This window comes from Pseudopodoces humilis, chromosome 1 (assembly GCF_049639895.1).
Source record: "Pseudopodoces humilis isolate 2021_Gansu_Grassland_sample_001 chromosome 1, ASM4963989v1, whole genome shotgun sequence".
NCBI classification, from domain to species: domain Eukaryota; kingdom Metazoa; phylum Chordata; class Aves; order Passeriformes; family Paridae; genus Pseudopodoces; species Pseudopodoces humilis.
This window is the reverse complement of record NC_142200.1, coordinates 109,007,139-109,021,904: the sequence shown is the minus strand read 5'-3', so window position 1 is coordinate 109,021,904 and position 14,766 is coordinate 109,007,139. Positions and strand designations below refer to the sequence as shown.

General features: G+C 38.1%; 1 protein-coding gene across 4 annotated transcripts in view; it reads right to left on the bottom strand.

The window, feature by feature from the left end:
• CPNE4 (copine 4) overlaps positions 1-14,766 on the bottom strand; it is a 226,441-nt gene that overhangs the window by 86,253 nt on the left and 125,422 nt on the right. For all 4 annotated transcript variants that reach the window (XM_005519000.3, XM_088052490.1, XM_088052501.1 and 1 more), the window contains 4 exons: positions 10,820-10,891; positions 7,199-7,273; positions 1,500-1,583; positions 475-564 (listed from right to left, as the gene is read on the bottom strand). In XM_005519000.3, the coding sequence (XP_005519057.1) occupies positions 475-564; positions 1,500-1,583; positions 7,199-7,273; positions 10,820-10,891 (321 nt within the window). The remainder of the gene's footprint in view (positions 1-474; positions 565-1,499; positions 1,584-7,198; positions 7,274-10,819; positions 10,892-14,766) is intronic.

Here is a 14,766-nt window from a genome sequence, read left to right as displayed (position 1 = left end):
TCTGTCTTTCTGCCGACTAGAATCACTTCCATTACTATGGCACATGTCTTTTTGTGGCTATCCTATTCTTCAAGTATAAAAATAAATCTCATATTTCACTGCTTCTTTTACAGAAGGTTTCCAGATATAGAAGTGAGGAAATAGTAGTTAAAACTGTGGTAGGGCTGCCTCTTCCCTTGAGTATACTTTCACCAGTTAAATGATGCTGGATTTAAATTACCCAACTGATTGGAAAAAAATAGCCCCATCATTTTTTGAGATTACTTTAAGAAATATAGAGCATAATCTACTGATTACAGTGGATTACCACTTCTCTGCATCCTTAATTTGATTATGGAAATCATAATGCAGCTGTGTGATCATCTTTTCCATCAAAGAAGAGGCAAGTGCAGAATAGCAATCTACAGTTGAAAAAGAGAGACCAACTTTTGTTTTCTGAGTAAAATTATTAAAAGAGTAGGAATTACTTCTGACCTTTAGCCTGCGATCCTGGTCTCCACTGCACAGAGAATTTACCGACACTTTAAAAGTCTTCCATGCTGGATTTAAGTTATTCATCACAACCTGTAAGTGAAAAGAAGAAAGAGAACCCTTAACATTTTCATATATCTCAGCAGAATGCTAACAAGAGCCACAATACTCAATACACTACATTCACCAGCAAGAGAAGAAAGCAGAGCTCAGCTGGAGTTTTCAGAACTACATCCAATGAGATATGAGCCCTTGAGCAGTTTCCAACAATCTTCCTCTGGAAAGCCCCCAAAAAGAGGAGCAGAAATGGAGTGGGAAATGGACCCATACATTCCCACAGATGATGCTACAGACATTGCTCTGGCACTGCCATGCCTCAGTGGGAGATAATTCACGGGGAAAAGGTTGTAGAACTGAACTGGAAGCAATGGAAGATGTGCAGGACTGGGCAATGGGGATGGGCAACATCAGTTTACAGGCACATTGTTTGCCTTGCTAGGAAAACTATGGAATCCCTAACAGGTTTATAACCACTAACACCTGCCACACCTTTACCCTATACACCTAAATGCCATTTTTTAACACAGTCCCAGTCATTACCATGGAGCAATAATGTTACTGGGTGGTAAAAAAACAAATGTAAAGTGCCCAGATTACAATCATTTTAGCACCAGAAACCTGTGAGGAGGTGGGGAAGAAGCAACACAGTACTAATGGGAAAATATGATACATTCTGTAGCCTGGTTTCGGCTAAATCTAGTGTTTATATCTCCTGACCTTCCAACACAGTATCTGCTGGTTTAATTAGGCTTTGACTTCATCTCCCTTTACTGTAAGATGCATAAGTCAAGACCTGATATCCATTAGTTAATAGTAACACTAGAGTGTAATACTAGAAAGTGTTTTTAAGTGTGGGTGTTTGCACACCTAGATTTAAAACCACTTCCCTTTATGACATGGGAAGCATAAACTATGACTCCTGACAGCCATCTGTTGCCTTGGAAAGTAAATTCAACTCTATTCCTTACCTCAGTCCTGTGAACAAGTTGTTGGGTTGCATCATCATTCACCCGAAAAATCTCCAAAAAAGGATCAGATTTGCTGAAAAAATCCTAAAATAAAATTTAGGACAGGTTACTCTTGGGGCTTCTTTTTCTTTGAGCTTTTCAGGCACAATGCACAGGTGCTTCCCTGACTGCTAATGAAGAGTCAGAGTAGTTTTAGTTTTGGTGTTTCTCAGCAATATATTATTCTTGTCCTTGTCTCACAAGGATTCCCGTTGTTGCTCTCAGTTTGACTATTTAATCATAGCATGCAAAACTGTAAAATGTCCTTTTACGACCCCTTTCCTTCTTAAACTCAGCCCAGCTTCCTGAGCATTAGCTCCATCATCCACCTAGCTTGTTTCTTTTATGTCTCCATACCTGTTTGGTCTTTTGATACCAGTTTTCTAACACATTGCACTTCGAAGCATATTCCACACTGGGGTTGAATTTCACACTGTTCACCTACCTCCGAAATCAGAAGTTAATTGGCCAAGACATTGTGCTGCTACCAACTAACACAAGTACTGTCAAAATGGATTAGAGCTGGTTAGAGAAGCAAGTCCTCTTCAGGGTGTGGTAACAAAACCATGCTACGGTGACAAAGATGACAGAGCAGGGTAATGAAGGAAATAACCTGATATTTCTAGGCAAATCTCTGACAGACACTGAGGTTCACATTCACACACTGCAGAACACCTCCTCCTAGTCTTGTATCCAGCTAACAACCCTGAACCTTCTTACACAAACCTAAATTAAGTTGCTTTCTATAGTGCTGCTTCATTTGACCACAGGATCTTTTGTTTCAACATCTCATTTACTCTGGACATGCTGGCTGGAGGGGGGAGAAGAGGAACTGGCTGTTAACCCAGCAGGGGGAAAGCTTCCAATTTCTAACTGTGCCATGCTGAAAGAGCAGGATTTAAAAGCACTAAGTCCATTTCCTGTAGTTTCAACTCCCTTCCTAATTTTCTTCTTCAAAAGAGCCACATGATTAATTTTGTGCATATGAATATTATTCTTGTCTATTGGACATATCCAAAACTACAAAACCCCATGTCAATTTGGGGAAGTGAGAAATTCTGTTCAGTATCCAGGTGTTTCTGTGATAGTGTTAGTGTAAAAACTACTGTAATATATATAAAAAATATATAATAATATATATATATACACTCTAAAATATATAATAATTACATATATATATATATATCTAGAATTCTACAAATTTCTCCCCACCAAATGTCCCCCATACCTATTTTTGATTAGCTGCATGGCCATTGGTTTGGGAACAACTTTGGATAAGATGCTAGCCAAAGTCTGTGCCTGGTAAAATTTATTTTTAGGACATTTTTACAATTCCACAAGTTCATAGAATTCAGGGCTTTGAAAAGGGACACTTGAATTTGAATGCCTGAAGAAGAAAATTGGTCCCTATGGACCACAAAGCCTTGAGCAAGGCTCAAGGAACCTAATGTCATGTCATACCCTAAAAATGACATAATGTTGTGTTGAGAGTGCTGTTTTGTCATTGATCTGCTTCTTTACTTTCTAGAGAAAACTTAATGGCACATTTAGCAACTGATGGGAAGATTTATTTGTTAAATCCTATTATGGGGAACATGGAACTATATGTTTGAGCAAAAGTATGTTTAGAGCAAAGCTGTATGTTTGGCTATTTGTTCTAGCTCCATGGTAAACAGGACATTTTATGTCAAACTGTGTAAAACCAGTGCAAAATTCAACTAAGTAACTCCAGGTTTTGCCTCAATGTCCTGATGTAGATTCAGTATCTGGACTCTACTCAAAATTTGAAATTGCTAGTGTATAGGGGGTTTTGGTGATCAAATTCTGCCAGATTGTCAGTGTATAGGAAAGAAGACAAGCAGAAAGAGGGGGTGCTGATTTAATCATAATGACACAAAAATCCAGAGCACATAGGATTAAAAAAAATTGAGCTGCCTCTTCTCACACGGAAGCATTCTGATTGAAACTGATTAAAAGCTTAATGTTAAGGGTTTCTTTATCAAACACAAATTTGGTAAGTTATTTGAAAGGAAATGCCTCAAAATGATACATCCAAAGAACCCTGGAGTGCAAAAGAATTCAGAAAGGAAGTCAAGATTTCATTTAAGGCTCAAAATATAGTATCATTCCTAGCTGAGTATCATAAAGGTACAACAGCACATCAGCGCAAAAGAAATAATTTTTAATAACTGGTTTTAACTACCAAGATAATACCACATAAAAGGAAAGATTGTAATGCTGGATGGTGGTTTATATCACTCCCCCTCCTTGCAAAAACAAGGGCTAATTACTTTCAGAATTGAGGTACAAACAAAAAAATCCTTCTCTATTGGAATTGCTTTGTAACAAATAGAAATTCGTAGCTAAAGAAACATTTGCTTTCACAATTAACATTTTTCAGTTGTTATGCTGAATCTAATATCTTTGCATTATCCCCCAAGGATATCCTCTGAAAGAAGAATAGCTGCAATATATCCTGCTATTTTAATAATATTTAAATGATTAACATATTATATTTGCTAGATGTATAATGCACATTGTTCTTTCAGTATGTGCAGCAGTTACACAGTAATAACATAAGTACATGGCCCAAACTTGAAAAATTTAGCTATATCTTTTTCTAACCACCTAGTCTGACAAATTTTTAGTAGATTAATTTCAGAGCACAACAGTTTTTAAAGTTCAGGATTGGGGATCAAGTCAAAGGTCCCTTAAAAAAGGGCTAAAGTGGTCAAAAACCTAAAAGTTTGAATATTATTCAACAGCTAAAAAAGGCCATTTGAGGAGGGTTTTTTTGGTAGTAGTTTAATACCAGGGAACTATATAAAAAAAGCAGTATTAGCTTGTATTTTGCAGATATTTGCTGCATAATATTTCCCAAACAATGGTAACTGCTTCTCTCAGAACAGGAGAAGCAGTTTGCCTGCCTCAGTGCCCATAATTTATTATAGCTATCATAAAAAACATAGCTGCTTGTTATGGTAATTGTGACACAGCTATTAATGCAATAAAACCTTTCCAAAAGTTATTGTTCCGCAGCGAAGTGTTCTCAGTGGATCTCTTGAAACAAAGACGTGCCATTTGAGCTGACAAGGCTTCAATAAAACATGAAAAAGCAGTTATACCTTCCAAATAAGCACTGTAATAAAAAAATAACTGTTATTTCTGCTAAAGTCAGTTAACTAAAGGCAACTCTCATATCCATCATTTTCCTATCATTTTCACTGAATGTTTCAGCCACTCTAGTAGGAAAAAATTATTAGGTTCTGTTTTGTAGCTTCCCTAAAATTCTTGCAGTTTTATGTCAAGAGGAAAAAAAGCACGCTACAAACATATCCTGGCTGTTAAATCTTATCAACAAATTTTGTTTAGTTGTTCACGTATTTTTCCTTAGTGTCGGAAATACATACACTTAAGGAACCCCATCTGGATTCTCTTTCAAGGATCTCCTTTAAGGGATGAAGGAAGAATATTCCTGCCCATTCAAGACGGTAATGGATGGAAAGAATTTATTTTTCTTTTTATCCTGAGAGCACATACATGACATCCCCCTACCCCTTCCATTATCCACATGTTGTGAGGCATTAGGATTCTACTTGTCTGCTGCTACTCCCACAGCTACCAGTACAGGAACCCCAGGGTGTACAAAGGTGACCTCACATCAGAGCATGAGTGACAGCTGCCAGAGGCTTCCTTTGTTTTTTAGGAGACTCCAAGGCCAGTTTAAACCCTCAGTTTGTGTCTCTGATGTTACATCTCTAACATCAGGTGTTACTGATTCAGGTGTTCACTTCTCTGAATGGGGAGAGGCATGCAAACCCATGCTTTGGATTTTAAAAAATGGACTCTTCTCAATCCTTTGATTTTTTTTTCCTTTTTGTGACATCAGAGCACTCATTCTTTTTCACCAGTGGCTGAACTATGTGATTTAAGTAATTTCAAACCTTAATAAAAATAATTACTAGAAGTGCCTTGCATTTAATGATGTCAAAGTTCATTATAAGTCATACTTTTATTATAGAAGAAGTAAACCAAGCTTCAGCCAGGTTTAGAGCCACATCTTTAGCCGGAGGAAATTGGAAGACTTCTTTCAAAGCAACAGGCTTCCAGAGATTTTCATCAGTTAAAGAAAGGAGTTTGGATTCAGATAAGACATGATGAGTCACTGCTTGACTTGAACACTGCTCATCCAAGAATTCTGTATTAGATGAAGCCCACCTTGACTGGACATGTTAAAATGGCAAGAATGACAATACTGTTGCAGTATTTCAGACTGCTCCTTCTCACCTTATTCCCACAAAGTGTTTCAATCATTCTCTAAAACTGTTGCCCAGACACCACTGACCTGGCTCAGAATTGCACTCTGGCAGTATCCTTTAAATTTATACCAATAAAAGCTAGAAGCAATACTAATATTTAAAGCAGATTACATTTTGCATTTGTGGAAAAGCAATGTCTAAGTCTTATTATGTTGTTTATGTCCTCTCCTTTTTCCTAGATATGACAGCATGTGGATCAAGAAAAAACTTGTGTAAAAATTTGGGAATTACCTCCAAAGATACCTGCCTAAAGAAAGGTTGTTAAATTTACATTTTGACACCTAAATAAATTATGCCATTCAAAACCACTAAGACTCCAGCATCTCTGAAAGAGGAAACTAATTTATCATTTAGATGAGAAGCAACTTCAGGTTCGGATCATTTATGACTGTTAATGATCCTGAGAACGGTAAAATTTTATAAATTTTATTTAAGTTATATGCCCGTACTATTGATCTTTCTGTGTACTTTCTGCTTGCCTGAGATCTTCCGGTAGTTTCAGCTGAAAATATTTTTCATAAGTTACAACCCAAGTTTGAAAACCTGATGTATATGTATCCAAAAGTAGTCTCACTGATGTGATTTTAACTGACCCTCATGTCAGATGTTTACAAGAACACACTTGGGGCATCACAATCCTAAACCTTTGTACAGAGTTGCCATGTGCTTCTAATAAGAAGCAACTTCATATATATGAAAGTACATTCATATATAAGAAAGGGCTATATACCTCAAAGAATTCTATGCCTGCTGTTGCACTGAAATAACAGAAAGTGGTACAAGCAGTCATCAGGGCTGTGAGTTGAGATGCTTATTATATGTAAATTTCTAAACAATAACATTTTCAGAAAGAGGTACTCCTTATAATGTTCAGCAGTGTTTGAGTCAATGTAAAGTTTTCTTCCTAGAGAGGGAAAAGGTTTTCAACAAATATGCAAGTATTTTTCTCACATTTGAGCAACATTTTGTCAAACAAAATGTGTATCATGACCAAGCTGTTATGAAGTTTTCTAGCTGTATTTTAGGAAACTTCAACGATAACATCATTGACTACTCACAGAAAGTTCACTTCTCTAAACACTTCTGATCTGTGACATTTTACATAATTAAACTGTCTTGGTTGTACTGTAATTAACTTGTCTTGGTTTTAATTAGATTCCCTTGAGTTTTTTTTTTTAATTACTTTGCAACTCAAGGAAAGCCTCATTGTGCACATTCATCTGAAAACCCTGGTATGTTTAATAACACAAGGCAAAAAAATATCTGTCATGGAAAATCTCATCAAATTATATTTGCAGGCATCCTTATATCTTTCAGAAAGGTTAATACCAAGCAGCTTACCTTGTCATCCAATTTCCGTGCACTGAATGAAAGTTCAACGTAGTCATCATTGCCAGACAGTTCCTCAGCGATCACCTAAATGGAAAGCTACATCTGAGTTGTGCATGGTGTAATGGAAGGGGAGAACAATGCCATTTTTCGGTGTGTGAAGACTGCAGACCCCATTTAGGAAACTGAAATGTGGAACAAGTTAATGTGTTTCTCTTTGCTGACTGGAAGGACAACACCTGGGTCAGCCCATGGACCTGAAACACTTTGTGTAAGCCTTGTCAAACACCTGTCAATGGACAGACATTCACATCCACCAGGGACCCCATTCCTCTGACCAAGTACTCCTCCTCAGAGTGGAAAACAGAGAATTCCACAGTCTCAGTGTCCAAGACGACAAAAATGCTCTACAAGAGTTGGATTACTCAGGTCTAAAGCCTAATTATTTTCAGGCCACTTCAGCATCATTTGGCAAGATAAATGAAAAAAGGAGTGAAGTCACCTGGCATTAGTTGCCACAAAAGGGACATTTACAGCAGGAGAGCTCTCCTGGTATAATTTTTCTGCAATAGCCACATTGGCAAAACAATTTGCTATAGATGGAGTCAGAAACAAGTAATCCTAAAATAATATAGCATGATTCTTTCAGATGGTGTAAGCTATATCAATAATGGTATCAGTTATTGTGCTGTGCAACATTATAAAAAAACCCAACAGAACCAACTAAACCAGTTTCCTAAGTAAGCCATTAAAATGCCTCAGGGGAGAGAAGGCATTAACCAAACATGGGATATTTCACTGAAAAATGGTCTTTGAAACAAACCACATTATATTCAATTTGACAGCATTACAACTTTTTTTCCCTTTTGTAAATGTTCTGCCCAGGGACTAAATCTCCCAAAAGAACCTATTTCCTGGGTATTTCATGTTCATGACCACACAAATGGCAGCCATGCCAGCTTCCCAGATAGGTTCTGACTGCCACCACCACCTGAAGTCCTTTGAGGAGTTGCTGGGTAAACCCAAAAATTTGCCAAACTGGCTTGGCAGCAGCTACTGACTGCACCCCAAAACATCAACCCATCAGAGGTGCATATGGCACCTCTCATGAACCTATTTCAGAAAGGGCAGCAGCTGCCAGAGGCAAGAGACACATAGGAAGGAGAGGTAGGTGGTCTGCAAAGCCACCCTAAAGAAGATCCAGAAGGAGGTATGGAGAAGGCCAAGCTGTGGGGACACAGCTGGAGATTCACTCTCAGAAGGAGGTGCTCCATGCTGGAGGAGGCATCTCTGTGTACACCCTCAGGTAACACCCATTCTGGAGCAAAGATGCCCCTGAAGGCTGTGTGAGTCTGGAGCAGAACTAAAAAAATGAGTGAAAAAAAACCTCAAAGAGCAGAAGAAAAAAAAATAAATAAAACCCAAAACAAACAAACAAAAAAACCCCAAAACAACAACCCCCAAAAAAACCCAAACCACTGTTTTTTGTTCCTGACCTGTGTCACACAGCATCTCATCAAAAGGACTGAGAACAACATGAAGTGAAGGCAAAGGGAGTGAAGACCATAAAAGAGGCAGGAGAGGTGTCAGAAGTGGAGCTGACTACAGGGAAGGGGCAGGAAAAGTATTTTCTCTTGGAGGTTTTTTTTTTGTCCTGTTTGTTTTTCAGTAGTTAAAAGTTTACTTTGACTGGCAATTCATTAAATTAAGTAAAATTCCCTGAGTTGCGACTATTCTGGCTGTGACACCTCCCAGCAGTGAGCTGAGGTGTTTCTCCATGCAATATACTCACATGCAGCTACACAGAGGCACAGAGGCTTAACTGGGCATTAAAGTACCACAGGTACACATGTGGTGCATCACATCTTCCAGGCAAACATCAGACTGCTGGAAATTTGACCCATGGAGTCTGACACATTTCTCTTCCATGTAGTCTGATGGTTTAAAAGGTCTGGTTAAGCTGTGTATGACCAACAATGCTCTGGGATTTGCACACCAAATTTCACTAGTATTTTTTCCTGAAAATAATGAACCCGCTCTTACAAGGTTTATGGACTTGCAGCTGGAGAAGCAGAGCAATGTTCTTTTTTCTTCCCACAGCCATATTAGAAAATTGCGTGGATGAGACATTACACACTCAAAAGGCCAATAAAATTCCAGCAAAACTTGCTAAGATAGAAATTTTCAAAATCTTATTAAAAACCCATAATTCACTATACTGAAGGAGTTAGGAAACTAGTGTTTCTAACTTCCATATTTGACGGACACCTGGTATGTCCCCAGGTCTAGAAATAAAGATAAATAATCAGTTTTTAATTATTCTGTTGAGACAACAAATTTTTCACACAGTATTTTTTGTCTGGGTTCAGTTTTTTCCCATTCAAGTGAAGTCAACTTGCTCTTTAATACTGCTGGTCGAAAGCCAAAGCACGTAACTAAGGTCCATATTACATGGTTATCATCCAGTGTGAGGCCAGCAGGGACTATTAAGTCATTTTCTCTCATCTTCTGTTTATCACAGTGATTTAATTTTTGCCAGAACACTCCCCTAACAAACCTAATGATTTTAGTTGTACTAGAGCATTTGTGTTTTCACAAGACTAAACCACTTTGTGTACCTCAAAGAAGAACAGAAGAGAGGTCCAGAACACCACAGGGATGTGTGAGATGAAGTATGCCCAGATTGTCCCAGCAGGAAAACCACACCAAATTATTTAGGGAACAAAACTCTCTCCTGGTTCTATTCAGCCAGAGGAGTGAGGGAAACTCCTTTCCAACCCCAGACCAAAACCAAGTTTACTGTATGCACTCAAGCAAATCAATTCCCAGCCAAGCACCAAGGAAGATACCTAAGAAATCAATCTCCCTAGGCTCTCAGAAAGTATCTCACAGTCTGCTGTCTCTTTTGTGGCTGAAGGCAGAAAAAAATCCAGAAAATCAAGCCAGAAGAAGCCCATATGGCAAATTACACATTAAGGAAAAAAAAATCCTTCTCGATCCCATGAGGCAATAGAGCAGAGACTCCCAAAGCAGAATATTTTATTACAGCCCTCATCTTAATGCAGAGCTGCAAAAGTCACAAGCATGTCAGGTTCAGTGCAGACAAGATTGAGCTCCTAAGTGAGCCAGCATAGAGAAAGATGAAAGAGAGGTAATACAGTGATTTTCAGTTTTCAAAATACACATGGGGCTGAAAATCCAGTCCTTAGTTGCATTACAACACATCTAAAACTAATCACATTGAACTTTTTTTTTTCCTGAGAAACTGGAAAAAGCCCAAGGGAAAAGAAAGATGAGGCTCCTTTATGTGCCAAAGCAGGTAAAAATTAATCTCAGAAGGTTCTAGTCCTTCAACTAAAAGTATTCAAGCAGCAGAAGTTACTTGCTGTCATCCAAGTACCTTGAAAGTAGTACTAAGTATTGTGACTTTTTTACAAATCATACATTATTTGTTGCCATTTCCTTAAAACAAGGAGATTTGTCAGAAACAGTGCAAGTCATCAAATAAAAAAAATTAAAACACTTCTCAATCAAGGGATTTTGGTGGCTTAGCAGGATGCTTTTAGAGAGAATTAATCACTTTGGATATTTTTAAGTAACATGAAAACAAAAGCATATTTAAGACTGACTTACTGTTATAGATGACTTTCCTGCTGTGTTGCCATGTTTGAGCAAGGACTTGGAGAGCTTCCTCTGAGAAACAATCTGCACAAAAATAAAAACAAAGGGGAAAATAATTAGAATCTGTAGTAAATACGTGGTTTATTGTGATTTCAGTTTTATGTTGCTTTCTTTTCCTTTTGTATCAAGGTACTTTCTCAGTCCATGATCAGAGTTAACACAGTAAGACTAAAACCAAGAAGAAAGGTCCCCTAGGAAGCCTGCACAGGATGCAATGGAAGGACGAAAAAAGCCACTGGCGTCAAGCAGAATGGGGAGAACACAATTCACTGCATTGAACAGAATAGTGAGAAACACTTAAGATTTTCCTCAAGTCTTGCAATGATGGTGACAAAGGACAGAAGAAAGGTTTAACTGGACTTGAAAGACATTGAGAGCTGTACAAGCGAATCTATCAGAGATACCTCCAAAACTCAACTCATTAATTTTTATTGGAAACTGAAGTCCACTTACAATGAGGAGGAATTTATTTTATCTCAAAATACCTACAACTCTAAAGTCAGGGCAGAAGCAACCAAGCAACTTGCCCCATATTTCAGCTCCAAAATTGTCTTCTTTGCTTACCACATACCAGACCTCCCCTAAAATGCCGCATTATAAACAAATTTGGTCATTAGGCACATTGTACATATACCTCAAATAAATGACATCAGAGCGACACTGACAAAAGATGTTATTTGCCATATCAATAACATCTGAAACATTTAAAACCAGACCAGTAAAAGTATTAGAAAAAGAAGAACCCTTACAATATTGCAGAACTGCTAAGCTACAGTGTTGTTCCAGTGTATTAGTCAGCAGTAAAGTTAATGCTGTATTAATTTATTTAGTTATTAAGTGGAAAATTTCAAAATGTAGAAAGATGTAAAGGTAACTTGAAACACTTCTTAGAAATTACAGTATTATTTGTAATCTGACAAAACTGTAGTACAATTGTGTTGTGCAGATACTGAGCAAAAGACTGATTGTGTCCTAAGAAAAACCCTAACCTCCTGAATATGACTTTTATACAAGAAGTAGTCCTTTCCACTTTTCCACATCCAACAGTACTTGCACAACTTCATCTGGACAGCTGCTCTAAATGATCCACAAATAGACATCCTTGTCAAATATGCCAAAATATTAGTTGTGAAAGAAAGGCAGTCACCAAGCAAAAAGGAGAGTTCCAAACCCTTCATGAGAGTCCTGGGCATCATACAAATTTCAGCAATAAACCACAACAGTAGGTAATGGCCAGACCTTAAATGCTCTGAGTAATGCTAAGTCGCAGCCAGACAAAAAACGTGCTGTGAGACAGGAGTGAATAGGATGCACATTTTAGCCCAACATAAGTGTGGGGAAGTATGTTTGTCCTGCCCATCAATTTGCTGAATTGAACAAAAAATCAGAAGCTGCACCTCAGATTATTCTCAGCTACAGTTGTAATAGATGCAGTAAGACAGAAGCAAGTTTTAAATAGGCTTTAAATGTGAGACAGGAGAACCACCACAAGACAGGACAGCACATCTGGAATCACTGTGACAAGCTTCTTGTTTCTATTGCAGCTATACTTGACAGGTATGTCTAATCAGTTCTTAAAGAACTTGAAGGGAAACATTCTCCTCTGGAAATTTATTGTATTCTTGATCCTTATGTAAATATATTTTCCTAACAGCTAATCCAATTCTCTGCAGTTTAAGTCCATTATTTCCATCTAATGCACCATAAATAGGTAAAACAATCTTTTTCCCTTTTTCAGGCAATCTTTATATCTGACGACTATTACCAGCTCCCCACAGTCATCTTTACTACATAACCCGAATTTGTTCTCTATTTCCTTCTTGACCAGATTTCCTAGCCCTCAAACCATTCCTTCTACTCTCAGATGAGCTTTCATGGACTGACTCATAAACACTCTTAGAATAATGCTCACAATTGGGCATAATGGCCCCTGTCCTTCCCATGAGAAGTAAGAAGAGCTTCTCATTGCAAGGCTGATACACTCCAGAATTACATTTGCCTTATTACAAGAACACCATGATACTGTTAACTAATGTTCATAATAGGACCATTTCAGATTGCCAGCTGCATTTTTGCAGCTGGCTATTACTTAAATGAATAATTTAACACTCCTATTTGGACAGTCTTCCGTAACACTATCTGTTGCCAACATCTCACTCAATTTTCCAAACTAACTTTTGGATTTCAACACTAGTGTTGGTCAGTGGCTACAGCAGACAGGACTACAAGTAAGATGACAGTATTGCTAGGATTTAGCAGGTTTTTTTCTCCCCTAGAATCTTGGAAATAACTGTTTGTGTGACCTTTTAAGTCATCCCTACATTTATTTTCTTGCCAGCTAAACAGGTTTAAGTACAAATCTTTGCACTCCTGTGAACTGTGGGGTGCAATTCAAAAGATCTTGTTTGAGATTCTCAGACAGGAGGTAATACAGACAAATGACAGATTATTCTTAATATATAATTAAACTACAGGTTTTGTACCAGCCAGACAATGAATTATGGCAGCTGAGAAGCAGGGCCCATTTATCTCCATGGCCTCTCCTCCTCCCCCAAGATATTCAGGCAACTTCGTAAAATACATTAAGCTTTTCCACTGAAAGCTGTATTGTCCATCAGAAACCTTTTCAGACATCTTATATATACAGAGCCATGGTATGAGACAGAGCTTGGGTGGGAACATGGGCTAGAGTAGCCTTCTTTAGAGACAGTAGGACTTCTCCCCCTGAACTACCCAAACTTTTCCAGCTCCCTTTGCTGCTTTCCAAAGGGTCACAGCTTTCACGAGGCATTGCACAGCTTGGGAGCCCCTGTGCAGGTGGCAGATAGATGGCTCAAAGTTCCAGAGAAGATAATTTAATCTGACGTTCTCATTAGTAGGCTGCATTAATAACTCTCGCTCTCTAAGCCAGAAGCATCATTCTGACACAGTAAGCACTCTGCATATGTAAATATGTGTATTTGGGTGCAAGTGTTTACCAGTTGTTAATTAAGTGGCCACTAAAACCAAGCCTCCATCTGGCAACAATGTGCCAACATCGTTGCCTCAAACTGTAATTGTAATAACTGTAAAGGAGTCTGTTTTCCATAGCAGTAAATTGACTTTTTTGTTCATGCACTGTACAAAATAGGTCTCACCGGTTTAAAGAACCACTCCTATGGAACCTGCCATTAATTACCTGTCATATTTTTGTTAATGTCTCAATGCAAATCTTCTGAACATTATTATACAAAGCATTTACTGACCTGGTTGTCAGACAGCAAGTCCTAAACAATGATAACTTGAGGGACTAGCAAGCATTAGTCTTAGTTCAGAGTTACCAAGACAGCTGAGCTGGCAAAATGTCTTACAAGGAGGTAATTGACTATAGGTCTTTAATTTGTCAGGAGTCTTTGGCTTGACTCCAAAACCTTGCAATTTAAAACTTCTGCTTCAGAGAATAAAAAGAGTTTGTCCAAAGCTGGTGTGAAGAAGTGCAGAAAGTAAATGTCTCTCTTCTTTCTAGAACACTGATAGCAGAACCCAGTTCAGCCATAAAAAAACACATTACATTTCCAGAACATGTATTTTCACAAACATTTTATTAGAAACATGAGCTACCAGTCAGCAAATGGATGTAGAAAACAGTCCTTGTTCATGCTGGAATAGAGCTAATTTTCCTCTTAGTAGCTGGTACAGTGCTGTGCCTTGGATTTAGTATGGGAATAATGTTGATAACACATTGATGTTGTGGTTGTTGCTAAATAGTGCTTACTCCATATCAAGGACTTTTCAGTTTCCCATGCTCTGCCAGAGAGGAAGTGCACAAAAATCCAGGAGGGAAGACAGCCAGGCTTGCTGACCTGAACTAGCCAAAAAGATATTTCATACCACAGACTGCCATGTTCAGTATATAAATG